This window comes from Emiliania huxleyi, assembly GCF_000372725.1.
Source record: "Emiliania huxleyi CCMP1516 unplaced genomic scaffold EMIHUscaffold_5, whole genome shotgun sequence".
NCBI lineage: Eukaryota > Haptophyta > Isochrysidales > Noelaerhabdaceae > Emiliania > Emiliania huxleyi.
In genome coordinates, this window is record NW_005198244.1 from 126,929 (window position 1) to 153,573 (window position 26,645).

Here is a 26,645-nt window from a genome sequence, read left to right on the forward strand (position 1 = left end):
CCGCCCTGCGGTCGCGCAGCGGAGCAGCCCGGAGAGCGGATGCATCCGGCCGGCTATCCGGGTGCCTGAGGTGATGGCCATGGGCTTAGGACGGCTGGGGGGGCATAGGGGCGTGTACTGACAGGCTCACACTGTTTATACTATTAGCCTGTAATCAGGCTTTTCATGCCGCACCGCACCTGGTGAATCCGTGTGCGAGCTCAGAAAGACATGGTCGCAGCCACGGCACCGCTGCCAATGTGGCGATACGGCCAACACGGCCGCTGCTGCTGCCATCCGTGAGTGGTGCGACCGGAGAAGGGCAGACGGAACGGCTTTGCTGCAGTTTCGCAGCCGTCCCGCCGGTTGCTCTCCGAGCAGTGAGCTGGTCGCCTCGAAGATGGGGAGGTAAAATATGGCGGCCTTGGCCGGATTGCGCACGCGCAGCGGGTGGTGAAGGAGCTGCGAGCGGAGCCCAACCTCAGCAAGCTTCTCGCTTGCGACGGAGTCCGCCAGCTCTGCGAAGCCTTCGCAGGTCTTCATCCAGCCGTGGTCGAGCTCGGGCTGGTCGTACATGTAGAAGGTGGCGGTGGGACAGAGCTGGGATTCATTCAGCATTCCTTTAGTTTCCGGCAGGCGCAAGGCAACGCTCTCCACATCACAGGCTCCGACCAGATAAGAATTTTAGAGATAAGAATTTGAGAGAGCAAATGCGCGGAACGCGTGGGCGAATGGAACCGTTACGGAAAAGCATGCGCGACGCTGCCTCTCTGCACCGCTCGCTCGCGGCTGCGGGAGACATGGCCGCCGATGCGGCTCGCACTCGCTCGGCGGGCCTCCGTCCCACAGCCGCCCGGGCGTGCCACGGGTCTGCCTGGCGCTGCGCTGCTCGCACGCTGCACTGCACAAAGCTGCGACAACAAGGGGAGGCTCCTGAGCTTGAGCGTTGAGCAGTGCAGCTGCGGGCGCTCGTGGGCGGCTGTGCAGTGGTGAGAGTGCCTGGTTGGAGGCGAGCTGGGCTCCTGGCGGCGCATGACCCTGTTCCCCGAACGGAACGCATCCGGGCCCGATTTGCGCCTGGCGCCCGAGAGCTCCCACCCCCCCTCCGCCGTCGCGCGCTTCTCGAGGACGACCCGCAGCGCGCCAGTCTTGATGACGCGCCAGAACTCCAGGTTCTCGAAGGGATCAGTCACGCCCGCTTTGTAGAGATGCGTCGCCGCCGCGCACAGCGCCTCGTCGAAGGCCTTGAACGTCTTCTCGAACCTGGGGTAGGTCGCGCCGGACGGCCCCCCGGCGCGCCCCACCCGTCGGCCTTCCTCGTCCGTCGCGTATCTGGCGAGCCGAGGGCCTCGCGGCAGGTGGCGCTCCATGTCTTCCACCGCGCTGCTGAGGCGTTCGAGCAGCGGCAGCGACGGCGGCGCCGCTGGCAGCTGGGCGACCCGCCGGGCGTACCTCCCCTCGCCGAGGAACTCGTCGCAGAAAGCGGTCGTGGCATAAGCGTAGTCGAACTCCGCCTCGACGCAGTGGACTAGGAGGGGAATCACCCGGCTCACGTGGACCGCCACGAAGCGCTCGGGAATGCGGAGGAGGCCCTCGGGGTAGTAGGCAAACGCGCCGCCGCTTGGCCGCCAGTGCCGCTCGATGTGCGCGTCGAGCGCGCCAGCCACCGAGTGCGCGCGCCCGACATGGGCCACCCTCGCGCGTCCCCATGCCTCGTCGTGCCCCTGCAGCGCTGCCGTCTTCTTGGCGCTGCGCTCGCGCTGCGCGCGCCATGCCTCCTTCTCTCGCGCCCGTTTGCGCTGCCGCTCGGCCTCCTCCTCGGCCGCGAGTTCCTGCGTTCTCGTCGCGTCCATGTACTCGACCACGCCCTCCCTTCTCGGAATGCGGTAGAGGAGGGGCTCGCCGCTCGCCCCGCCGCGCGCGGTACCGCCGGCCGCGCCGCCCGGCCGAGGGGAGCACGGCTCTCTGGGCGTCGGCCAGCCACCGTGCTGGCTGTGAGGCGACTCGGGGCGGGTCGGCGGGGAGGGAGGTGAAGGCGGCGGGGAGGCGAGGGGGGTGGAGGGAGGAAACTCCAAAAGAAAACAATTCAAACGTTTTCGGCGGCGCGTGCCTAGAGCCTTGCATCCTCTTGTGTCCCAGCTGCGGCTGCATCCTCTTAGATGCATCCAGCTGCGGCTGCGGCTGCAACGAGTGAGGTCGTACCGCCGACGAGTGAGGTCGTAACGGACGCAACGAGTGAGGTCGTACCGCCGCTGCCACCGCCGCTGAGAAAAGAACCGATGGAGCGCGACGTGGGCGTCGTGTACACGGATGGCGTTGCGTTCCATGCGGATCTGCAGCGATGGCAGGAGGAGAAGGCTGCACGCGAGGAACAGATGAAGCTGCGGCGGAAGGCACTGGAGCGGCAGCGGGAGAAGCAGCGCGATCGCAGTGGGCGGCAGTACCCCGCCGACGACAGCAAGCGCCGTGTGCAGCAGCGGCGCGAAAAGCAGGCAGCCGCCGGTCCGGATCTCCTATTGTGCACAGATGCTGCAACCGTTCTCGCGGCGCTCTGCCATGAGCGGTGCCACCCGTTGTGTGTGTAAATGTCCACTTGACTCCTAAAAGACAAGAGTGCGCCACGCATGGAACTCGGCGGCGAGAGATGTGGGAGATGTGTGGTGAGGTAAGAGCCCACCCAGCGACCGCGATCTCACAACCGTTGCCTGTCCTCTCACCACGTAAGCCCGCGCGGCAAACCGCACTTTGTCGCGCGTTCTCCTTCTCGCCGGACGGATGATCGCCGGCAGGCCGCAAGGTCCCGTAGACGGGCCACCCTCGCTCCGACTACCACACTCCAAATGCTGCAGGTGCGAGTGCAGAGTAACCTGACCTTACCTTACTCTGCGCTGACCAGCAAGTGCAGCCGCATCGCAACCTCTGCGTCCTGGATGGCGCAGTGGCGGCCGACGCCACCCCGCATCTCCTCCCCAAGCCGCTCGCGCGCCATGTCGCTGAGGGACACCGCCGCGCCGAAACGCCGGCCCCGCCTCCTGGCCTTGCGGCGGCCGCGGCTCCTCTCGCCCTTGCCGCCGAGCGTGCCACCCTCCCCTCCGCCCTCCCCTCCGCCCTCCCCTCCGCCCTCCCCTCCGCCCTCCCCTCCGCCCTCCCCTCCGCCCTCCCCTCCGCCAGTGCCCGCCGTCGGCGGCGGCCGCTGCACCGCAATGTCGACGGCGCCGAGGGCGTCTGCGGACAAGCCTACGGGACATGCCGTGGACGTGTCGTGGATGTCGTGGACAAGCCCGCGCGCGAGGGCGTCCGTGGCCGCGCCGAGAGCGTCGCAGTCATGCCTCGGCGAGTGGCCTATTCACAGCGACGGCGCGTGGGCGGCAGCGGCACCGGCGCACTCACCGTCTGGCGGAGGGGGTCCCGCCGGGCAGCGCCCAATCTCCGCTAGATCTCGGCTAGATCTCTGTCTCCGATCTCTCGGCGGTCTCTCGGCTAGGAGTCGCCGAGCAGCGTCGCGGTGCCAGAGGCGCCGGCGGCAGGGGAGGCGGTGCCGGTGTACGCCACACCCGCGGGCGAGGCGGGGGAGGGTGGAGCCCTGCCCGGCAGTGGTGCCCTGCCCAGTAGCGCCAGGAGGCGGGCGCGCGCCTCGGCAGGCGGAGACATGGCGGGGGTGAGGCTTAGGCGTAAGACTGCCTCGGCGGCAATCAGCTTCTCGACCACATCTCGGCGATCTCGCGGCAGACCTCGGCGGGCATCGCCTTCTCGAGGAGGGGCCGGTCGCACGCAAGCACGCCAGGCAGCATCGGGAAGCTAGACGCGTCGAGGACGACGCAGTCGAGTCGCACCCGCAGCTGCTCGTCGACCGCCGCCGCCCGAAGCGGCTTGAACTCGCAGTCGAGCGAGAGCAGGCGAGGCGGCGGCGCGGGCTCGGAGGGGGGCGGGAGGGCCGCGCAGTCACACAGCGCCTTCTTGTACGAGCACCAGCGGCGGGGCCTCTCCAGCGCTCTCGCGCAGGCGGCGGGGAGATCTGCGATGCGGGCGGTGCGCAGCAACTGCAGCGCCTGCCCCGGCAGCAGCGACAGCAAGTCCAGCGCCGCCAGCGCCTAAAGGCCGCGGGAGGGAACATGTCGGGGGCATGTCCCGGAAGCAGCGACAGCCCTCCTAAGCCCGTCAGTGCCTCGGCCACCTCAGCCGTGCCCAAAGGGTGGCCGTGTCGCCTCTGGTGCCTCGCGTCGACAGCGGCGGCCTACTCACGGCCGGAGGTGTGAAGAGACGCTGTTCACACCCCCCGGGCGGCGGAGGGGTCGAGAGACGGGCCTACTCATAGCCGGAGCTGTGAACACACGGAATGGTCGCCTTCTCGCGTCGCCAGCGGGCGGCCTCTCGCGGCGTTAGCCCTCGCCCCTCCAGCGCCGCCCTGGCCTCGCTCCCCTCGCCCCCCCTCCGCCCCCCGCCCGCCGCCGCCATCGCAACGGCGGCCGATCTCGCAGCACCTCGGCCGATCTCGTGCGATCTCGCGCCGCCCTCCCTCCGCCCCCCCCACTGAACCATCCGAATGTCGCCGGCGCGGCGGCCGCCGTGCCGCCTCTCCCACTCCCAGCCCATGCGAGCCCGCTCCCGCCGCCTCGCGAACCGCGCCGCCTCGGGTGCTGTCACGTGCACCGCCGCTGCCCTGCCTCCGGACGGGTGGGCGACGCGGACCTCGGTGGACTGCAAGTAGAGGGAGGCGCCGGCCCCGCCTCCCGACGGAGCACCGTACAAGTCGTCGCCCAGGATCGGGGCGCCGAGGGCGGCGGCGTGCAACCTCAGCTGGTGGCGGCGGCCAGTGCGCGGCTCGAGGTCGGCTGTGGTGAGTTGGCCGAGCTGCAAGTGCGGCGTCGCCTCGATGCTTTTGAAGATGGAGAGAGACGGCCTCCCGCCCACGGCCTCTCTCACCTCGAAAGGGTCGCCGCCGCCTCCGATCCCTCCGGCCAGCAGAGCACGGTACCTCTTCGTGACTCTGCGCGCAGCCAGCTCCCCCGCGAGGAAGGCGGCGGCGCCCCGCGTCTTCGCCACCAGAATCAGCCCGCAGACGCGGCAGTCGAGCCGGTGGACAGCAGACGGCGCGGGGAGGGCGTCAACGGTCGAGCGGCACGGAGGGCCGAGCAGCGCCGGCAGCGCCGCCTCGAGGTGTCTCGCGCCTCGGTACGGCTTCGAGTGCACGCCCGCTGGCTTGTGCACCACAGCCAGCTCGTCGTCCTCAAACCAGATGCGGAAGCCGTCGTGCTCGAGCGCCGCCGCACGCGCCGCAACCTGTTTCGGGTCTTGCAGCGCTGAGGGCAGTGCCCGACCGCCCGAGAGAGTCACCTCGTCGCCAGCCACGAGCAGACGAGCGGGCTCCGCAAGTTGCCCGTTGACAGCGAGCCGTCCGGTCTTGGCAGCCGCCTTTGCCTGCGATGTAGAGCCGAGCGCCGCGAAAGCGCTGCCGGCAAAGCGGGCGAGCCGGAGGCCAGATTCGCTCCCGGCGGTGGCTGGGACGGTGGCTTGCTCAGCAGGACGGGTGGTGGTGCTAGCCGTGGCCCAGAGCCGAGCGTTGGAGAGCAGCTCCGGACGCATTAGTCTCGGACGGTCGGTGTGGAATTTGGGGTTTGCGGGCCGTTTGCGGCGTGGTGGCGTGGTGGCAGGGTTCCGGCTCCTGTCTGTGTGTCGCTCGTGCGTGTCGTCATCATCTGTCTAGCGTCCACCCATACCGCGTTGGTGTCCAGTCCGAGCCTGGCTGTTCTTCACCTTTCTACCTACCTACCTACCAGATAGGGGGTCTGTACCATGACTCGCACCAAAACGCCCTACCTACCTACCTATTGCGGTGCTGCACCGAGTGGAAGGCGCTTGCGTGCGGCGCGTAGTGCAGCGGGGACGCGACCGTCTGCACCGCCTCGGGCTGCTGCAGCAGGTGCTGGGGATGCCTCCCGAGGATAGCCTGCGCCTCGTAGCCCGGCAGCCCGCTTGGGAAGGGGATCACGCGGTGCTGTAGCAGGGCGGACTGACGGAGGACCTCATAGTGGCCAGGGTGCACGCCGAGGAGCGGCGGCTCGCGGGCCTGCACCGGCAAGGCCCCACCCAACGCGTGCTGCTGCAGGGGCAGCATGTGCTGCTGCAAGACCGGTTGGAGCTGGGGCACGCCCTGCGCTACGTGCAAGGGGGCCGTATGCGGCTCCGCCGGCATGTCCGGGGGGGGCATCCGCGCGACGGCAGGATCCGTGCGAGTCATGGGGAGGTCCCGCGTGCTGGTCAGCCCGGTGGCATGCATGGGGACCAGCGAGGAGTGGGAGAGGATGAAGCTGATGACCGCGGCCCCAGAGTGGGGGCAGGTGGCGCACCACTCTGCGGGGAGTGGCGCCGACGTTGCCACGTTGAACACGGCGGGGTCGTCGCTCTTTTGCAGGTTGCCGCTCAGCGGCGCCTCAAAGATGATGACGGGCTCCCTCGGCACCGCTTGGTCTGGTTCACGATGCGGTAGCGCGGAAGCACGCGGTGCTCGCTCCAGACGCCATTGGAGGCGCTGTTGGCCAGGCTGGGCGGAGTCGAAAGCATGCGGACGCGGTCAGCTGGAACCAGTATGCCGTGGTGGTGACACGCCTGGCGGGAGCAGGGCAGGCGCTGAGCGAGACTGATGCGCCACGGGCCGACGCATGCGCATCTAAGTGCGCTTGCAAACACATGGGTGGCCCCTGCGCGCGCTGCGCTTGAGCGTGTGTGCTGTGGGCGTGCGTCTTTGTGGGGACTCAAACGCTACATGCGGCCAGGAATTTGCACAGCTCACCGCGCAAAAGCGCGAATAGAAGGGGCTCTGGCCGCCTGGGAGGGGGAGGGGGAGGGGGCTCGGCTCGCGCGGCTGGCGTGCAACGCTCGCGTGCTGGTGGCGCTGTGACGGAGCCGCTGGTATGGTGGGGCAGCTCACGGGAGTTGTAGTCGCCGCAGCGGCAGGGCCTGCCGGCGAGGATCTTGCCCCAGCATTCGAACGAGCTAAGCCGCGCTACCTTACTCGGCGCCTCAAGACTCTCGTTCATGGGGCCGGCGCCGCCAATCGCCAGGGCTCCGTGCCCCACCTACCTACCTACCAGCCGGGCAGCGAAGCGAAAAAATACCCCAAACCCTCTGTGAATAGGCTCCCAGCGCCCGCCGCGCGCCGGCTTGTACCGCGGTGCCGTCCCGGGCGCCGCCACCGCGGGCGCCGCCGCCGCACCCGTCTCGGCTGGCGTCCCAGCCGCAGGCGACTCGCCTGGCATCCCCGTTCGCGGCTAAACGCGCCTCTCCCGCGCAAGAGAAGCGGTTTTTTTACCCCCCCCCCCCCACACACACCACCGCCACCTACCTACCTATTGCGGGGCCCTCTGGGGCGGTCAAAACCGGACCTACCTAGACCTATTGCATAGGGTCTAACCGTGGTAAACAGACCCCCTATCTGGGTAGGAGCCGGAACCCAGTGTTGGGACAGGCTGGGTTCGGGCTCCTTGCCGTGTAGGGGTCTAGTCGGGCGCCACAGACCTCCACTGGCTGGCTGTGTGTCTTGTGAGCCTGTTTGTGTCTGTGTGTCGCTCAGTGTGAGTGTCGTCATCATCTGTCTGTGAGGTGCCACAGACCTCCACTGCATGCAGTGCGAATGTGCGATACTTCCGCCGCTGCGCCGCCGGTGCCGACGCGCTCAGCGTCAGTCTCCGAAGGGGCTCCGCGTCCGGGCTCGTGCAGCAGCTTCGGAGCTTGGGGATGGCACTTGGCAGCGCATGGCGCGGCCCCACGAGCGAGTAGCGCGCGCGGGAGCGAAGCAGCGCGGCTAAACAGGCCGTGCCAGCCCACGAGGCGGCCCGTCCGCCGTCGCGGCCGGGTCTCGTCCGACACACACAGGGGTGCAGGCTCTTTATTTTCCTTTTGGGAGACCGTGCGAGAGTGTCTCGCGCCTTGCGGGGGGGGGGGAGCGGAAAGGAGGAACCTCTGAGAGTGCGAAGAGTGCCTCTCCCAAACCTTCCGATGGCGGAATCAGGCCCCGCTCCGAGGTCGCGCAGAGCCGTGCCTCAAGGCTCAGCCCTCCACCGGAAACTCTCGGCGCATCGCCTCCACGTACGCCTCCTCGCTCGCCAGCGCCTTCCCTCCGTCGAGCCGGTCTAGCAGCGCCACCACCCTCCGCGTCGCGCGCCCGTCTCCCCACCCGCCGAGCCCCACCTCCGAGAAGCGGCGCCAGTCGGCGAGCGCGATCTCGTGCGCCTCCTGCAGCGCCTCTAGGCTCGGCGGCGAGTCGCCCTGCGCACGCAGCAGCCCGCTCAGCTCGGCATGGTACCTTCGCAGCAGCGCCTGCTCCTCTGAGGCGGACGCCTCCACGTTGAAGAAGTAGGCGAGGTCCTTGGCGACGCAGCCCTTGCCGCAGTACTGGAAGTCGTAGACCAGCGGCACCGCCTCGCCGCCCTCGCCCGTGCAGTACAGTATGTTCGCGCCCTTTGCGTCGCCGTGGCAGACCGCCTGCATCGGGTCTGCCTTGAGACGAAGGTCGATCGCTCGCGCAGCGAGCTTCAAACGCCCGATCCAGCCGCCGCTGCCCATCCGCGCGTGCTCCTCCGGCCGAGTGTCGAGGTGCCAGTATGTGCCTTGCGCTTGCAGCCCGCTCTCGACGGCGGCGTCCGCCCGCTCGCTTCCCCAGTACGCCGCGTGCAACTTGGCGAGCCACGAGACAAAGGCGGCCGAGTCGCCTCGGTGGCTGCTGCGTCCCTCGAGCCGCGTCATGCAGATGGTGACGTTCTCGCCGCGCGACGTCTCTACGTGCAGCGGCGTCGGCACGATTGCGCCGGCGGAGAGGAGCCTCTCCGCGTGACCTCGGCTGTAGAACGCCGCCTCCACATCGTACGAGTCCTTCTTGCGCTGGTCGCCGATGCTGCTGCAACGTTGCGGAAGCTCGACTCGCTTGGCGACGATCGACACGTCGCCGCGCTTCGTCTTGGCGCTGAGCCGATACACACTGCCCATCCCGGCCCAGAGCGAAGCAATCGCCGTCGCTGCCACGCCGACGATCTCGGTCGCGGCGATCGGCGGCAAGCCAGCCTGCGAGAAGCGCGGCAGGCACGCGGTGAGGAGCCGCTTCGCCTCCTCCTCGTTCATGGCGGGGGGCACAAGTACGCCGGAGACTCCCCGCCGCACACAGCTCTCGAGGTCTCGAGGTTGATGAGATATTCGCTTATTCGCAATTTTCAATTGAACTGAAGGTGGAGTCGAATCGAGTCTACTCTTGACACGCCGCTCGTGAGGGGTGCGTGCGTTGTGTTCTTGTGCCGTACACACGCTTCCTCTTACGACGAAAGGTCGGGAAGATGTTGGGACCGTCTGAAAGAGTTCATTTCATAAAACCGTCTGAAACTAAAAGGACCGACTCTTCCACAGGTGCTTCCTGAGGTGCACGATGCGCACCGGGCGCGGTTACGAGCAGCTTGAATGAAGGTGGCGACGAAAAGGCGGTCACAAAGTCAACAGCGCCCTGGCGCACGCAAAGGAGTGCGGAGGCACGGTGCTCAGCGTGGCCTTCTCACCCGACGGAACGACGGTCGCAACGTCTCCACTGACACACACAAAGTGGTGGGGCAAGGCCAAGGGGGGGCGACATCCACATCTCCACCACTCCACGCCCGGGACGCACGGGCAAGGAGCCCCACGGCATTCAAAGTGCAAGCAAGCACCAGCAACCTGCACCCCACAGACTCCCTCCCTCCCAGACACAACCCGCACAGTACCCCCACACCACAGCGCTAGGACGAGGTGTGGCGCTTCTCGTCGTTCGTGCTTGCAACGTGTTGCGCACCTGCGAGAGATTTTTAGCAATACCAAACAACTCTAACACTCACACGTCATTTGGGGCGTGTCTTTTTTGTTTTTGTTGCAACTCGCAACTGGGTGTTCAACTGCGTGGCGCGCGACGTAACAACTGTAACACACGTATTGGAAACGGCTATGGGCTAAAAGGATATTCCTATGGGCCTGCGCACTCCAAGTGCAGTGGGGTGCGTGTGTATTTTTGTTGTGCGAGTGTGTACTTTGCATGAAGGGCCGGGGCACGCGATTAATAAACGCAAGAAGAGTGCACACCGAAAGCAACCGCTCAGACTCTCTCCCCGGGACGGGCCTAGTCGCCCGCAGGGTGGCGCTGCTGACGCCACCGCTGGACCGAGCCGGCGACCACGGAGAGGAGCGTGGTCCAGAGGAGGCCGGCGACGGAGAGGAAGACCACCTTGTACCGCTGTGGCACCAGCGAGAACTGCACGCACTGCACCGGCAGCCAGTACAGCAGCGAGCGCGAGTAGAGCTTCCGGAAGCCCGCCTGCGGGCGTGAACCGCGCGGGGTGAAGACAGGCACGCGAACACAATGGCGGGACGCGAGGCGCGAGGGGAATGGGACGCCCATGCGCATCTAGGCAGCCCCGCCCGCGCGCGAGAGACCGTCTCTCCCAGCGACAGCCCCTGGATGACTCCGGTGCAGAGCCAGAAGAGCGGGAAGTAGACGAGCGGAGAGACGACGAACTGGTTGACCGCCACGCGCTTTGCGGTCGCGAGGCGGCCCGCAAACGTGGCGACCACCCAGAGCAATATTGGCGGCTGCAGAATGCCGCGAAAGCAGGTCTCGCAAGCCACAAAAGAGACACCGCGCCGAGCATCGTACGACCGCGACTGGCTCCTGCAGTCGCAAGTGAGGGGTTGTGTGGCCCATGCGCAGTGGCCGGGCTAGTGGCAGAGCGGAAGCGATTCAATGGGCCATATCGCACAGAACGGAGCGTGTGGGCCATATCGCGAACCATTGTGCCACGGCGTCGCCGGCGAATGCGAGCGAGGCAGCTGTGGCGACGCGGGTCTCGAGCGGATGGCTGGTCAGAGCCTGATCGTACAGGGTGAGGAGAAGCGGCGCGGAACTGTGCCCGACACTGGCGAGCGCGGTGTTGAGCATCTGAGCTGGACCGGCACACCGATGCAGCGCAGGTGGGGACCCTGTGCTTCCCCCATGATCTTCGATTTTTTTGAAATCTTCTGACAAACGTGGACACCTACTGTAGTCAGCCGACTGGGGCCTAGATTACTAGCCTAGAACCTTACTGCCGACTGCCCTCTCGAGCTGGCCCGCCCCTCCCTTACCCCCACCGGATCCCCCGGGGCTGAGTCCACGGTCAGGGTGCCGAGCTATTGTGTAAACGCTCCGTAGAGAGCCACCAGCCGGAGAGTGGCTCAGCCGACAGCCCCAGGCCCGGCGGGCCCCAGGTCCCACAACCTCTGAGACCGCCTAAGCACATCCTAAGCGGCCCGCTAAGCGGGGGGGCGCTTAGGGTGCTTAGGTGCTTAGGTCGCCCTCGCGAGCGTAGCTACGTGCTGACATTATCATACGAGTGATCCAGAGTACCCACATGATGTGCCTGCCTATCGCTAAGCACGGGATTGCGGCCTCACAACGCTCACGATCCGGTTGAGCCCTCGAATATCACACGCATGCACGTGGGGTGCCGGGACGGCTACATTTCAGCGTCGCACGCATCCGCCAGCGCTGCGAACTCCTTGTCCATCCGATTTTTGTACGTTTGCATCGCTGACTTGCCTCCTCCGCATCTACATGGTCCAGGAGATCGCCATCAAAGACCCAAGCTACAGAGTGGAAGCCGCGGTCGTCGGGACCACTGCCAAACCTGCCAGAGACAAGGTACTCCAAGCGCTCGTCGTCTTCATCGACAGGGTTCCTCAGCGCCACCGCAGTCATCTGGCTCGGGTCACAGTAGCGCATGCCGAGCACCTCTTCAATCTCCAGCAAGGCTGCATCCGTTGACCCGGCAACCTTATCGCTGGCGAGTGGTGGCAGACGGCCGACCGCCCGCATGCACTTGCGTCGATGGCAAGCCTTCTCGGTGTGATCGGAGTTCCAGTTCCACCCGGCAGCACAAGTGGTCTTGCCGCATTTATCGCATCTATCCGCCCGCCGCGGTGCCGGCTTAGAAGGCTGAAGCGAAGCGCGGAACGCCCAAATTTGAGCGTTTCGAGCGGTTGTTCATGGCGCAAGGGGTACGCAAAAAAACTAACTTCTGAGCGTCGAAGTTACTTCGAAAAGTAAGCTGTTACTTCGAGAGAGCTCGCGGAGAGCTTTTACATGGTGTGTTTAACGTCGTGTGGCTCCCAGGGGTTGCCCGTTTACACGGTGGGGGCCCGGGGCTGGCACCCTGACCGTGGACTCAGCCCCGGCCCGATCCCCCGGCCCCGCATGCATGGACATGGACCATGCAACCCCCCCCCCCCCCCCTCCCCCCCAAAGGAAACCATGATACTTTCACGTTACGCGTTAGTCTGCCCGCACGCCCGGGAGGCATCCTCCTCAGCTCGCCTTTGCCTTTTGGGCCGCTGGCATTTGGGCCTCTGGCCGGCTCGGCCTCCTCGCGTCGCACGCGGAGAGCAGAGGCGACGGCGGTGGCGAGGAGGGCCGCAGCGCGTCCTGCAGGCAGCCGCGCGAGCCTCCGCTGCGCAGCTTGAGCCGCGCGCAAAAGTGGGAGACGGTGAGCGGTCGCGCGAGCTCGCGCGAGAGGCGGAGCGAGGAGAGCGGGTCGACAAACGCGCCGGAGAGCAGCTCGAGCGAGTGCGAGGCGCGCCGCACCGCGGACGTCCGCGGGCCGGAGGCGCGCCGCCGGGCCGTCGTCGGCGACTGCGCGGCGCGGTAGCTAGCGGCGAGGCTCTTTGCGCCGCGGAGCAGGGCGGCGACGTTGAAGGCGGTGAAGAGGCAGAAGGAGGTGCCGGTAATCCGGCCGGCGATCGGGCCGTGCGCCTCGCAGATTGCGGGCGCGAGCCGCCATGCGAGCGGCAGAAAGTGGACGAACCGTGTCCACACGATGAAGGAGAAGGCGCAGACCTGCACGAGCAGCTCGACGCGGGCGATGCGGTCGCTCGGGCGGAGGGGCACGAGCGGGAGGGTGGTGTAGTAGGGCAGCGCCGCGCCGAGGAGCAGCGCCGTGAGCAGCTGCACGTCAGCGTTGTCCGAGAGGTACAAGTGCGCCACAGAGCCGCCGAGCAGGCCGAGCGAGTGGTGGAGGAGGATGTACGGCGCGAGGGCCATCGCGTCGGCGGAGTGGAAGGGAGCGGTCGCGCGCGCAGGCCACGCGCGCGCGTGGGCGATCTGGAGCGCGTGCTGCACGCCCTCGCCAATCTCAAAGCTGAGTCCGAGCAGGAAGAGCCGCGGGCTGCCAAGGAGAAAGGACAGCAGCGCGATGCCGGCGCCACAGCCGTGATGCGCAAGGATGAGGTACTCCATGCAGTGCGCGAACATCGCATCCTCCTCGCTCCTCGCCGCAACGGAGCCAGAGCCGTCCGCCCGCGCGCGCTGCAGGACGTGCGCCCTGCCTCCCGGAAAGCGACCGACGTACCAGCGGACGAGAGCGAAGATGGGAGACCGCGGCTGGGAGAGCGCGAACCAGGCGACGGCCTGGCAGGAGGCGAGCAGGACCAGAGAGGCGGCGAGGTGCATTATCGGTCGGTAGACCCGGGACACTCCTTCCCTTGCAGAAGTCCTTGAGGCGCGAAGCGCGCTGTGTTTTCTTTTTTTGAGATTCCGCTTTTGAAATTGTTGCTTAGAGTCTGCTCCTCACTGGTGTGCTGCTAGTGCACTGCTGGCCTAGGGAATTAGAGTTCCGTTTAAAGGGGGAAGCCGGCCCAAAACCCAAAACCCGCCCCTTTTTGGGGGGGAAAAGGGGGGCACCGGGGTCCCCCGGGGAAAAGCGGGGGCCCGGGCCCTAACGCGAGCGTGGCGGAGAGGTAGAAGGCGGGCTTGACCACTGCGAGGGTCGAGCTGAGCTCGTCCGCCTCCTCAAAGTCAATCTCGATCAGCGCGTCAAAGGAGAAGAATCGAACAGAGCCCTGCCAGGTTGTTATAGCGGGAGACGAGCATCTCGAGCTCCTGCTTCCGCAGCGCGAGTGCCTACGAAGAGCGGGTGGGGCACGCCGTGCTGCGCCGTCGCCGGCGGGGCAGGCAGCTCACATGTGCGCCGTTTGTCGTATGTCGAAGATGAGGCGGTCTTTGTCAGCCGCAAGCATTGCCGCCAACCACACCGGCGCCAAGGGGCGTCCTGCGAGCACCACTCTGGGAACGGCTCCGCTGTGAACCGCTCCGACGAGCAGCTGTGAAGCGGTGCACGAACCAGTCGGCCGGAGTGGAACCGCGGCGATGGACGCGCACGTTTCGCCGCCGGCAGCATGTCGGCCCGGCACACAGCTCACAGGTACTCCAAGGGCACGTGCGGCCCAATCATCCTCCTGCTGCGCCACATGGGCAGCTCGGCCCTCCTGCAGCGACAGCCATGACCGCGTCGACCAGCTCGCCTCGTCCTCGTGCTGCCGCTTCGAGAGCTTGTTGCGCACCTTGTCCTTCATCTGGCAGAACAGCCGCTTGACCGCGTCGCACCACCCGCCGAAGGTTTCGAACAGGTACATCTGCACGTCGGTGTCCGAGCGCGAGAGGGCGTGCGCGTAGTCCGCCTTCTTGTACGCCACGTAGCCGCCGCCGTCGCTCGGCCTGAAGTCACCGTCCCCGACCGACAGCGCCGCGCTGCTCGAGGCCGAAGACGTCCGCGCTCGTGCCGGGCTCGGTGTTGCCGAGGCCAATGAAAAAGCGCCTCGCTGGCCGACGTCCCCCGGGTTGCCGCCCGCCGCGCTTTTTTGTTGGCGTGAACCGCACACTGGGCAAATCGGCCGATTCCCCTCCCGCTAAATCATCACGGCCCCGTAACACCCTCCGCGCGCGGTCAAAGGCTTCCCAGGGCCGGTCCATGACATGAACCGATAGACACAAGCAAAAAAAACCGCACCTCTAAGCTTATCGGGCACCCCGAGGCCCATACGGCGTCCCGGCGGGCCCCGGCGGAGGTCCGGCGCGGCGCTCCAAATCCGCACTTCGCGAGCTTCTACGGGAGTTCACGCGGCCTCTCCGCCTCGTGAGGCACACCCCACACCCACCACGAGCCCTGGGGCCGTGGGCGGACCTTTGGCCGCGGCGTCCGGAGCTTTAGTCGTCGAACATCGGCCGCCAACTAGGCCGTCGAGCGAACGTGTCCGGAGAGGCTCTCGGATGGGTCCGGCAGCGGTCCCATGGACCCAGAAGCTCGCCCCGGCGGAGCACTCACGGCTCGACCCCCGCCCCTGGTCACCCAGACGTGCCCTTGGACAGCCGTAGGGGCTCGCATGACGACGTTGGCGCCCGCGACGACGCCCTCCCCGACGACATCGCATCTGGCAGACTACTTGGGCGCGGCCCCGGCGCGGAGGATCACATGGTTTGGGACTCTGAGCGATGGCAGAGGCCTTTTACTGCAAACGAGGACGCCCCGCGAGGCCCCGTTGGCCGGGAGTAGTGAGTGGGACCATAAACAAGCACTATATCCCCTACCGCGACCAGCCCACACACAGCCCAAACCGCTGCCAAACCGGCCCTGGTCACGCAGGCGGGGAGGCTGCCGGGGCGCCCAAACAGTCCCTCACGAACGCCACACGGGCCACCACGGCCCGTCCGGCGGCCCGAGTGCCGCCCCACACCCGCCCGACGCCCTCGGCCAGCCAGCGCCCACTCTGAGAGGCTTCACCGCCGCCAGCGCGCCGAGCGCGCCGCCCTCTCCTCGCGCCACACGGGCCCCTGGCCGCACGCCCGAGAGGCGGCCCATAATTTGAGTCGAGACGCGCCGCCGGCCAGCCAGCAGCTCGCCCGCCACCCGCAGAGTGCCGCCGCCGCCCCCAGCCCGCACTGGAGAGGCTCTCCCGGCCGCTAGCCGCTGTCGCGTCGCCCGGCGGCTGCGCTGGCAGCGTGGCGGTGAGGGCGGTGGGGGAGATGGCGGCGGCGGGCTGGGGAGGGCGGTGGCGGTGAGGGAGGTGGCGGCGACGGGGGCGAGGGTGACGGTGGCGGCGGGCTCGGTGGCGGCGGCGAGGGCGGCGGCGGCGAGGGCGGCGGCGGTGAGGGCGGAGGGGGAGAGGGCGGGGGAGGGCTCGGCGGTGGCGGAGACGGGGGTGGTGGCGAGGGCGGCGGAGGCGAGGGCGGGGGCGGGCTCGGAGGCGGTGGTGACGGGGGTGGCGGCGAGGGCGGCGGTGGCGAGGGAGGCGGCGGCGATGGCGGGGGCGGGCTTGGGGGCGGAGGGCTGGGCGGTGGTGGTGATGGTGGCGGAGGGCTCGCCGGCATTGGTTTTTTGCTTTCGCGGCGAGTTTTGTCGTGTAGAAAAATAAAAGTACCTTCTGGCAGCTGCGAGACGTGCTTTCTGCTTTCTCGGAGCGACAGCGCCTCAAAGTAAAAGGGGCGGATGGAGGTGGGGGGCGATCGCTGAAGGGGGGCCCCAGCGCGCCCCAAGAACGGTGGGGTGCCCTCGACTGCGCGTCCGAGTCACTTGGGCGGGCGACGGCAGGCGCTTCATCAGGTGGCTCCACTAGCTTTTAGTGGTGGGTTGACAGGGAGACATTCTTTGTAAATTGTACGGAATGCCGGCTCGTGCACGCGGTCGCGTACGACGGCTACCCGATCAGGAGTTCCGGCTCAACCTAGACAGGAAGAGTCGTGGAGGCAGGTGACGCTCGGCGCCGGCGGCGCGGCCCCGCCCACCAGCGGCGAAGACAGCGACGGTGTGGCGAGCGTCGCACGCAGGTCGCACGGTGAGGCTCTGCCTCTGGGGACGCGCTGCCGTCCAGCGCGACCGACATCGGCGGCGCGGTCGCCACCGGCGGCGTCGTCGAGGGGGGCGTTCTGTACATCACCATACACACACACGTACTAGCTAGCACGTACAGCTAACGTCATATGCATATGGTACATTGGCATAGACAGAGACAAGAGGCAGAGACAGTGGCCCACTGGGGTAGAGACAGGGGCATGGGCAGTGAGAGGCAGATACATACCACAGGTCAGAGACAGAAACAGGGCCCCCTTGACTGGTGCCCGAAGCATGCGCTACTTCTGAACGGACAGAAAGCGAGCAGTGTTCGCCCGAAGAGGCACAGTCTAAACGAACGTGTAGCCGCGCGCAGACCATTTGGCCTTGAAGCGCAGTTCCTTGTCGGCAGCGTAGCTCCCAAATCTGTCGTCCAACTTGCATGCGGGCCTTCACTTCCGTCTTGTTCTCTGACATGTTGATGATCGAGTTCAATCGTACCTATAATAGGGGGCGGTGGATGGCGGAAGAGTGATATTCACGGGCGGGGGGGAGGGGGGGGGGGGTGCTCCATATTAGGTCAAATTTCGTAATTAATTATTATGCTAATTAACGAGACTTGAGAACAATCTCGGGCAATCTCGGGTGGCGCATCAGAATGAGCGATAGAGCGCCTCCACAAAGAGGTGCGGAAGTGCCATGCCGGTCTCGGAAGCGATCTCGGGTAACTTCGGGCAATTAATTATGCTAATTGACGAAATCTCGGATGGTCTCGTCAATTTAGTCAACTCGCAATGATGCCCCAGCGCATTCCCACGAATTTCGTCAAAGTTCCGTTAATATGTTAATTGACGAAATCTTGGCTGAATCTCGGCAATCTCGGCTAATCTCCTGCTCTGATTGCTGCACATCGTGTTCCGGGCCACTAGTGCTGCTTCTCTCTGGCTTTGAGAGCGTCTTTGAGGGGGGATCACGAGGGAGGGGGGCTCAAGAGGGCCGCACCTACTCGCAGCGCACACGACTTGAGGCCCAGCACCAAAAACACCGCGGCACGCCCGTCTCGCCCACGTTGTTTTGGATCTGCGAGGGCGCAGGCGGCGAGCGTCAGCAGCATAAAATGGGATGAGCATGGCGCGGGCTTGTTTTGGGGGTCGCGAGGGCGCAGTAGGCATGGATGCGACCCGCGGCCGCGCGCTGAGCAGCGCTACGACCGGCAATCCGATTGTCAGATTCGCGGCGCTCGATCCTCGGAGCCGCTCGTGCGGCGGTCGCAGCACGGCGTGCAGCCGGGCACGGGCTCGCTGCAGTGGTGGTTGTGGGGCGAGGCGAGAGCGCACGCGCGGGGGCAGCTGCGTCGCGCCGGGCGAGGGGCGAGGCGAGAGGCATTCATGCACCTGCAAACGAGGCGGTTGTGATTACGCCTTCGTTGTGAGTGAGTGTGTGTGTGTACTTGTTACGTGAAAACCCGCTGGGACCCGGACGCCAGCACACACGGCTAGATTTCATGGCGGGCCGCCTAGGCCCTGGGGTCGGAGTCAGAATCGGTTGGGTGGCCGCGCAGGGCGCGGGCTTCGCTTTCGGGGGCGGTCAGGGAGGGGTCGGGGCGCTGCAGGGGAGCGCGAGGCGGTGCGGGCCTCCTGGGCCACCCGAGAGGCTTCAGCATCTGGGTGCGGCGGCGGCGGGAGGGCGGGCCGGTTGCGGCCGGTAGGAGCCGGGAGGCATTCGCCTCGCGCGGTGGCGGTGGCAGCCGCGCGAGAGAAGGGCCGGCGGGGAGCTCGGAGGCGGTGGCCTCTGAGACAGGGCGATGGCGTTGGCGGAAATGCGAGAGCGTGTGGGCAATGATCCCCTCCCAGTGGCCAGGGTCCCCTCGAGCAGGCCGCTCGCGGCGCGGCTGTGGCCGGCGGGGCTGAGACGCGAGTTTGTCGAGGGACTGCTCGAGGGCACGGTTGGCGGCTTCCTCTGCAAGAGCAGTTGCGAGATGGTCGTCCCCGTCAGACGGAGGGTCGTCGGAAGAGTCATCACCCGAGGAGGTGTCCTCGGGGGAGCCGTCGGTGGGTGGCGCGTCCTTGGTAGAGGAGCGGTTCGCGCGCAAAGACTCGAGCAGGCCAGAGGGGAAGCGGGGGGCGTAAGTGTATTGGCGGTCTTGGCTGAGAGAGGCAGAGGCAGCAGGCGGGTGGTGGGGCGGCACCTGTTGCTGCCATGGGCAGCGCCAAGCCGCGCGGCGGAGTCGCTCCGTAGGTCCGCGTTGAGCCACACGAGTGCGCCGACCCGTCGCGAGGTGCCTGCGGGGGTGATGTCGCGCCGATGGCTGAGTACGCGCGGCGTGAGCGGCTTTGCGCGGAGAGGCGGCGCGAGAAGGCGAGCGGGCGGGCGCGCCGGTGGTCGGGCACCGCGCGCTGCGGCTGCAGCAAGCCGGCGGCTGGCGCGGCAAAGGCGGGCAGCGTCGTCGCGGGCAGGTAAGCGACGGGCGCACACGGAAGCCGCAAAAACGCACACGGAAGCCGCAAAAAATCACACCGAAGCCGCAAAAAATCACACCGAAGCCGCAAAAATGCACACCGAAGCCGCACTTCGCAAATTTGCAAAAAAAAACCATAAGAGTGACACTATGGATTTCGGGTGACACAGGTTGAGCGGAGGGTGCGCGTGGAGTCAGCCGACGGCAACGTGCAGCACCTCGAGGGCGAGCAAGGTGCGGAGCGGATTGTGCGCGCAGAGTTTCCTAACGGTGTGCTGCAGTACTACGAGGGCGAGCGAGGCGCGGAGCGGACAAGGTGCGCGCAGAGTTGCCCAACGGCGCGGCGGCGGGCGTCGCGGTGCTATACTTCGAGGGCGAGCGAGGTGCGGAGCGGAAGGTGCGCTTAGAGTTTCCCGACGGCAGGGTGAAATATTTCGAGGGCGAGCAAGGTGCGGAGCGGATGGTGCGCGTGGTGTTTCCCGACGGCAGGGTGCAATACTTCTAGGGCGAGCGAGATGCGGAGCGGGTGGTGCGCACGGAGTTTCCCGACGGCAGGGTGCAGCACTACGTACGGCGCCGCGCCACACGGGGAGTCAACTCCGACTCCGCGGCGGCAGTGCGGGCTATCGACCCTAGACCCTAGACTTTCTCGCATTTCCTGACCTCGCCCATTTCCATAGCTAGCGGTAGCGCATAGACCTATGGTATGAGATATCGCCGAGGCGATCCGCGCACCGAGAGAAAAGAAAGGAACAACGCTCAAAGAGATACGCGACCGCACAGGCAGGGGCAACGGCAAGACCCCCTGCTGGGGGTTTGGCCCTCTCACTGAAAACCCCGTGCGGAACGAGAAGTCATCGCACCACCACCCTTGGCAGCACAAAGCCGCGCCAGATGTCCGCCAGCTCTGGAGCCGCTCCCTCGCGGCTGTCGAAGCGCTCCTCGTCCCAGGCGATCAGGTAGCCCAGCCGCATCACCTCGACCGCCCGCTTGCGGGCCGCTGTTGGGAAGAGCTCGTGCGACTGCGGCGACCACTCCGCCGCCTTGAGGATGAGCCTGCCCACCTCCACCGCCTCGGCCGCTGGCTGCAGGTTGGCCGGCCTGAGGGAGGGCAGAGGCGTGGCAAAGAGAGGATCCGGCGAGTCGGGGAGAGACCATTGCATGCGCGCCTCAGTGCGAGTGCCTTGGCCTCGCCCGCCACGCGCACGCCGCAGCGGGCCGTCGAAGCGTTGGTGGAGACGACGACGCCGACCTTGCCGTTCATCGAGGGCCGCGAGACGAGAGAGCGGATCTCGACTGTGGAACCGACGGCCGCAGCGGTCGGATCCGACTCGCCCCACGAGCAGAGGACGCGCGCCCGCTCGAGGGCAGAAGGCGCGCCGGCGAGCGGGTCGGCGCCGCAGCGCAGCAGCGCCCGCGCCCGCTCGACGGTGAGCGCCTGCGGAAGAGGGGCAATGGGCGTGAAGACAACGCGCTCACGCCTTCGGCCGCTAGTCTTGGGCACGCCTCGAGATGCTGGAGCGGCGTCCAGCCGCGGCTGGCGACCAGCCAGGCGGCGAGGTCGGCGTGGCCTTGGCTGTTTGCAATCGCCTCGGGCGTGCCAAAGCGCGTAGCGGCGCGGGAGGCGCCGTAGGAGGACAGGAACTTGGCGACCTCGAGGTGGCCCTTCTGGCACGCCACGAACAGCGGAGTGACGCCATTCTCATGGGCCTGGTCCATCGCGACGCCCGCCTCGAGAAGCAGCCGAACGCACTCGAGGTGGCCCTCCTGGCTCGCCATGAGCAGCGGCGTGGTGCCGTCGTTGCAGGCTTGGCGCCGTCCTCGCCCGCCTGGTCGATCGCTGCGCCAGCCTCGAGAAGCAGCCGAGCGATCTTGAGGCGGCCCTCCTGGCACGCACCGTACAGCGGCGTGCGGCCTTCAGAATCCGCTTCGTTGACCACCGCGCCAGCCTCGAGCAGCAGCCGGGCGCAGTCGATCTTGCCAGTCAAGCTCGCAACGCTCAGCGGCGTGGTGCCTTCATCATCGGCCTGGTCGATCGCCGCGCCAGCCTCGAGAAGCAGCTGCACGCACTCGACCTGGCCGCTCTCGCTCGCCATGAACAGCGGCGTGGTACCGTTGTTCATCGCTTGGTTGATGCCAGCCCCAGCGTCGCGCAGCAGCTTGGCGCACTCGAGGCGGCCCTCCTGGCACGCGATGAACAGCGGCGTGGTGCCTCTGGCGTTGGCTTGGTTGACCGCCGCGCCCGCCTCGAGGAGCAGCCGGACGCACTCGAGCTGGCCATGCTGGCTCGCGATGAACAGCGGCGAGAAGCCTTCAGCGTCTGCTTGGTTGACCGCCGCGCCAGCGTCGCGCAGCAGCTGGGCGCACTCGAGGTGGCCCTTCTCGCACGCGATGTACAGCTGCGTGGTACCATTGTTCATCGCTTGGTTGCTGTCAGCGCCAGCGTCGCGCAGCAGCCGGGCGATCTCGAGGTGGCCCTCCTGGCACGCACCGTACAGCGGCGTGCGGTCTTCAGAATCCGCTTGGTTGACCGCCGCGCCTGCCTCGAGCAGCAGCCGGGCGCACTCGATCTCGCCAGTCAAGCTCGCAGCGCTCAGCGGCGTGGTGCCGTTGTCCCTGGCCTGGTTAGTCGCCGCGCCAGCCTCGACGAGCAGCCGGGCGATCTCGAGCTGGCCGTTCAAGATCGCGACGTACAGCGGCGTGAAGCCTTCAGCGTCTGCTTGGTCGGTCGCCGCGCCAGCCTCGAGGAGCAGCCGGGCGCACTCAAGGTGGCCGTGATAGCACGCGACGAGCAGCGCGGAAGCGCCGCCGCCAGTCGTCGCTCCGACGCTCGCGCCGCCCTCGAGCAGCAGCCGCACCGCGTCGGCCTGCCCGTGACGAACGGCCCACGTCAGCAGCGTGTCCTGCCTCTCGGTGTCGTGCCGCGCGTCGAGCTGGGCCGCGAGCGACGTGCCGTGTGTCCCCTGCCCGGAGAGGAAGGCGCGCAGCCAGGCCAGGTCGCCCCGAGCCAGGTCGGCGAGGCGGGCTGGGCTGGCGGCGCGCATCGCGGGTGTTTTTCTTCTTCTTATGGGTTCGCGAACTGTGTTGGTGTGTAAGAGGTGTGAAAGTAAGCTTGATTCATGAACTAGTTCAGTGGTTCACCCTCGAACCGACCGTGAACTCTGAACTCGAACCGAGGCAGGACAAAAGGCTTAGAAAAGGGCGAACCGCGAACCGTGAACGAACCAGGCGGGGCAGCGAGGTCGGGCCGAACCGTGAACCGTGAACCGACTAGCACCCGCCCCGAGTCCGTGAACTGCGAACCGTGAACGAACCGTGAACCGCGAACTAGTTCATGAACCGGGTTCACGGTTCACCTCGTGAACTGAGAGGCCTGCTCACGGTCCACACCCTTTAGACCTCGCTGTCGCTCCTGTCTCCAGGCTGTGCCTGTGGAGGTGAGCAGCGGCCAGGGGCGCAGTCCCTCTCACCCGCTCACCCAATCCCACCGCGGAGAGCGCGCCCACAGCCATGGGAGTCACGGCCGCGGCCAGAGTGCCGGTGGTGCGCGGTTGCGAAGAGCGGATCCCGAGCCCGGACGTGACAAGGACCCCCCCCCCCCACCACCACCATCCCCACCCACCCCCACCCCACACTTCTTCTCCCCCAAACCTCCTCGATAAACCATTTCGAGTCCGGCGCCGGTGCAGACACTTGAGGCGGCGGCCTCTTCACGCGTTTGGCGCGAGAGGCGTCTCGAGCGGCGCGAGGGACGAGGCGCCTGCTCACACACACACGCACCCGTGAGCACTGCGCCTTCACAGCAACACGGCCGTGAACAGGTCTGAGAGACGGCGCGCCCGCGCCGCGCAAGTACCAGCCGGTGTAGATGACGGCCGAGCAGAGCACAGAAAGGACACTCCAATAGACGAGCGCCTGCTCGGCCGGGGGTGTAAGCGCGAGTCACCGTGCACGGGAGAGAGGCCGCTGTAGCAAGGCGAGAGCGCCTCGAACTGCTGCGGCTTGTGGAAGCAGAGGCCGCCTATCAATACGCCAGGCACTGGTAGTCCACAGGAACTGGGTGCTGCGGCTTGGAAGCAGAGGGCCGCCGATCTGGATGAGGACGAAGAGCGCCTGGAAGAGCACTCTGTTACCGTGAGCTGCCAGTGGTTCAGTGGTACGGGTGAGGACGAGGCGCGGGACAACAAGGAGCGTCTGCACAGCTCTCTAGGAGGTGTGTCGGAAGTGTCTCGGAAGTGTCGCTTGCCTGGAAGAGGGAGGTCTGCACCGAGTTGAGCGTCGCGCGGTGGCGGGGCTCGACGTCCTCCTGCATCACCTGCGTCTCCGCAAGGTCGAACATCCACAGCCCCACGCGCGAGATGATCATGCACCCGATGACCGAGTAGTCGGAGATGCGGCTCTCGCCATACCACAGGAACGAGAGCGCCGACGGCAGCAGCAGCAGCCAAAAGAGCCAGACCGCGACCAGGCCCGTCTGGCGGAATCGGCCGCCGAAGCAGCCCGTCACGAGAGGGAAGAGGAAAGTGCCTCCCATCCCAAAGACCGCGCCCACCCCCCGCGACGCGCCGAGGTACGAGGGCGGCACGCCGCGCCACTGCAAGTACGCGGTCATCAGGCTGCCGTTGTCGATGACAGTCATGTAGAGGAAGCAATAGGCGACGCTGGCGCCTGATGATGAACCGCCACTCGGCAGTTAGTTTGCCGGTTCGCGGCCATGCAGAGGAAGCAGTCGGCGACGCTGGTCGCCGGCAACGCGGTGGCCTACGGGGGGGCGGCAGACGAGTCAACAGCCCGTCCATGCGATGGGCGACGCACTGCGCCAGTCGTGCGGCGGCCGAAGAAGAGCTTGACGCGGTCGACGGCTAGGAAGTGTCTAGGAAGTGTCTAGGAAGTGTCTAGGAGCTGGCCGAAGAAGAGCTTGACGCGATCGATCGCCGCGACGACCTCTCTCCCGAAGGCAGTGCAGCACCCGACTGGCGCCTACCCGCCCACCGTCTCGTCGGGGGAAGAGTGTGTGCGCGGTTGGTGAATGAGGCGCGGCCCCAAGCTGGCGCCTCGTCCTTGCGAGCCGAGAGCAGGATGGTGGGCAGCTCCTGTGGTGTAGTGCAACACAACATCATGTTCATGTAATGTGTGGTGTGTTGTATAGTATGGTATAAGAGCAGGATGGTGGGCAGCTCCTGTGGTGTAGTGCAACACAACATCATGTAATGTGGTGTGTTGTATAGTATGGTATAAGAGCAGGATGGTGGGCAGCTCCTGTGGTGTAGTGCAACACAACATCATGTAATGTGGTGTGTTGTATAGTATGGTATAAGAGCAGGATGGTGGGCAGCTCCTGCAGGCCCTCGCCGGGGTGGTGCACCTCCACCGTCGTATGCCTGTGGTCCTATTGGTGCGACCGCTCCGAGGCCATTCAACGCCGAGCAGCTGCACCGCCACCGCAGTCTGCTCGCGTGGCCTCGTGATGGAACTCAGAGTGCCTACTTCACAGGCAGCCGGGTGTGAACGGCGCCTCCTCCTCTGCTGCCCCGGCTGGTGGTGCCGGGAGCGCCGGTGAGCGATGCCCTCGCGGTGCGCGGTGTCGTGGTCGTGGTGGAGTTGCTCGCACGCCTAGACGCTTCCGGCACACGTCCTAGACACTTCCTAGAAGCGTCGGTGGTGGAGCAGTTCGCACGCCGAGTCGAGGTGCTCGCGGTGGAAGTGCTCGCGGATGCCTGGGCGACTCACGAACGAGCCACTCAATGGAACGCGAATCACTCGTGCTGGCGCTGCTTGCGGGCGGCAGGCAAGACTCCGGTGCCGGTGCCGGTTCCGCTTGCGCCGAAGTGGCAAAGGGGGAGGGGCGGGGGCCGGGGGGGGGGGGGGGGGGGCACCGTGCTTGTGCGCGTGCGTCGTCCCGTCCTCGTGCCTGTGCTCGCGCACCTAGACACTTCCGAGACACCTCCGAGACACTTCCGAGACACCTCCGAGACACTTCCGAGACACGTCGTCCCGTCCTCGAGCCGGCGCACCTACAGCCGTCGCGGTTGAGGAGGAGCCAGTGTGAGGCGTGCACCGCTGGGCCACTCTTCCTCTGCTCGCGCACCTACCCATGGCCCACGCTGGCTTCTGAACAGTCCGCCGACCGGCGTTGTTCCTTGTTCGGCCTCTGCTCATGTCGCCTCGAGCGTGCCCTCATGCGCCGCGTAGACGGCGTTCGCACAGAGCACCTCCAGCGGCCAAGCCACGGCGTGGAAGCCTCCGAGGAGGATCGCGCCGACGAGCACGCGAGAGGAGGAGTCGTGGGCGGCGTACTGCAGCACCACGCCAACCATCGTCGGCGCGAGGATCTTTGCAGACAGGTCGATCCTACAGGAAGGTTCCAGGAAAGGTCTAGGAAAGGTCCGAGAAGGAGGGAGAGAGGATCTTTGCAGACAGGTCGATCCTCCGCATGGTCGTGTTTAGGTGTGTGAGGAGGGCGGAGTCGCCGTCGCACATCGTCGGAACCTGCGGCAGGCAAGAGGGGCGAGAAGGCGAGAGGTGAGAGTAGAGGTGTGAAGGCGTGCGATGCGAAGGCGTGGGGGGGATTAGCAGCGCCAAAGCACCTCGGCTTTCTCTCCGCCGTATCTCGGCCGTATCTCGGCTGTATCTCGATCTCGGCTGTATCTCGTCGCCACCCAGTCCCGCTCGAGCGCCAGAGTCTGCGCCTGATTCATCACCTCGCCGACGCAGCCGAGCAGGATGATGCCTACACCGAACACGCTGCCCACACATCACAAACACGCCCCACGCCGCCGCACAGCCCTGCGGGATGTGACCCGCCGGCAAAGACGGCGTAGACGAGCTCCGGGCCCCAGTCCTGGCTCAAGACCGCGTTGCTCAGCGCGGGCATCAGGCAGGCGGAGCCGACGACGCAGAGGTTGTTGACGATGAAGGTGATCCGCATCACACGCAGCCGCTCCTGCCGGTCGATCCACGCGCCCGCCGCCGGGATACCGAACACACACACCTGCAGGAGCGGCCGGACATTGTTCGGCAGACGGATCGGCAGGAGACGCACGCGAGGCGAGGTGGCCAGCTCAGGCTAGTGTCGGATCCGCGCGCGTGCGGATACGCCACCGTGTAGACTGCAACTCCGTAGAGAGCCGCCGGCGCGAGCGTGTCTAAGAAGATGTCCATGAAGAGGACGGGGGTGGCAAACTGCCACATGCGGTCGCCCCACGCAGAGAGCCAGTGGCCGAAAAAGAGTGGTACCGCCGCCTTCATCCGGTCTTTTGTTTGGTCCCAGTCGGCGAGTCAACCCGCCCGCACGGGCACCAGAAATGATGGTCGGGCACCAAAAAAAATTGGCGTGGCGCGTGAGTGTGTGCGACTGCAACGACGGACCGCTCGCAAGAGACCATTGGGTTTGTACTATTAACAACGAAGGCGCTCTCAAAAAAAATTTCCTACTTACTTTTTGGTGTGTGTGTGGTGTGTGCGCCGAAAGGCGAAAGAAGCCGCGAGAACAAGGGACCGGCAGGCGGCGGCGTCGCAGGACGAGGCAGAAGAGAACGACGCGACAGAGGAGGAAGTGACAAGGG

The 26,645-nt window shown here is 66.5% G+C and overlaps 7 protein-coding genes across 7 annotated transcripts; all 7 read right to left on the reverse strand.

Moving 5' to 3' along the window:
• Nucleotides 1–2,857: 2,857 nt before the first annotated feature.
• On the reverse strand, nucleotides 2,858–5,562 carry EMIHUDRAFT_448096 (hypothetical protein; the record flags this gene model as incomplete). Its single annotated transcript, XM_005766874.1, has 4 exons — nucleotides 2,858–3,016; nucleotides 3,711–4,070; nucleotides 4,154–4,213; nucleotides 4,516–5,562. 4 exons carry the CDS (start codon nucleotides 5,560–5,562, stop codon nucleotides 2,858–2,860), a joined length of 1,626 nt encoding a protein of 541 aa, XP_005766931.1.
• A 238-nt stretch (nucleotides 5,563–5,800) lies between these two features.
• Nucleotides 5,801–7,016, reverse strand: EMIHUDRAFT_196871 (hypothetical protein; the record flags this gene model as incomplete). Its single annotated transcript, XM_005766875.1, has 4 exons — nucleotides 5,801–6,130; nucleotides 6,263–6,409; nucleotides 6,478–6,585; nucleotides 6,879–7,016. The coding sequence occupies 4 exons, from the start codon at nucleotides 7,014–7,016 to the stop codon at nucleotides 5,801–5,803; spliced, it is 723 nt and encodes a 240-aa protein (XP_005766932.1).
• Nucleotides 7,017–8,025: 1,009 nt separating this feature from the next.
• Nucleotides 8,026–9,093, reverse strand: EMIHUDRAFT_196872 (hypothetical protein; the record flags this gene model as incomplete). Its single annotated transcript, XM_005766876.1, has 1 exon — nucleotides 8,026–9,093. One exon carries the CDS (start codon nucleotides 9,091–9,093, stop codon nucleotides 8,026–8,028), a length of 1,068 nt encoding a protein of 355 aa, XP_005766933.1.
• A 926-nt stretch (nucleotides 9,094–10,019) lies between these two features.
• On the reverse strand, nucleotides 10,020–10,924 carry EMIHUDRAFT_461485 (hypothetical protein; the record flags this gene model as incomplete). Its single annotated transcript, XM_005766877.1, has 3 exons — nucleotides 10,020–10,303; nucleotides 10,408–10,657; nucleotides 10,776–10,924. The coding sequence occupies 3 exons, from the start codon at nucleotides 10,922–10,924 to the stop codon at nucleotides 10,109–10,111; spliced, it is 594 nt and encodes a 197-aa protein (XP_005766934.1). The 3' UTR covers nucleotides 10,020–10,108.
• Nucleotides 10,925–12,240: 1,316 nt separating this feature from the next.
• On the reverse strand, nucleotides 12,241–13,494 carry EMIHUDRAFT_432463 (hypothetical protein). Its single transcript, XM_005766878.1, has one exon. The coding sequence runs from the start codon at nucleotides 13,466–13,468 to the stop codon at nucleotides 12,329–12,331; it is 1,140 nt and encodes a 379-aa protein (XP_005766935.1). The 5' UTR covers nucleotides 13,469–13,494; the 3' UTR covers nucleotides 12,241–12,328.
• A 3,478-nt stretch (nucleotides 13,495–16,972) lies between these two features.
• On the reverse strand, nucleotides 16,973–19,113 carry EMIHUDRAFT_448099 (hypothetical protein; the record flags this gene model as incomplete). The annotated part of the gene is made up of 3 exons (XM_005766879.1): nucleotides 16,973–17,072; nucleotides 18,811–18,904; nucleotides 18,999–19,113. Coding segments are annotated over 3 exons (309 nt in total), but the record flags the coding sequence as incomplete, so codon positions are not given.
• A 751-nt stretch (nucleotides 19,114–19,864) lies between these two features.
• On the reverse strand, nucleotides 19,865–26,373 carry EMIHUDRAFT_461487 (hypothetical protein). The gene is made up of 11 exons (XM_005766880.1): nucleotides 26,182–26,373; nucleotides 25,885–26,071; nucleotides 25,740–25,810; nucleotides 25,489–25,569; nucleotides 25,245–25,412; nucleotides 24,957–25,005; nucleotides 23,348–23,748; nucleotides 23,121–23,193; nucleotides 22,437–22,453; nucleotides 20,288–20,518; nucleotides 19,865–20,165 (listed from the first exon to the last, which is right to left on the reverse strand). The coding sequence occupies exons 1-11, from the start codon at nucleotides 26,326–26,328 to the stop codon at nucleotides 19,935–19,937; spliced, it is 1,656 nt and encodes a 551-aa protein (XP_005766937.1). The 5' UTR covers nucleotides 26,329–26,373; the 3' UTR covers nucleotides 19,865–19,934.
• Nucleotides 26,374–26,645: the final 272 nt, after the last annotated feature.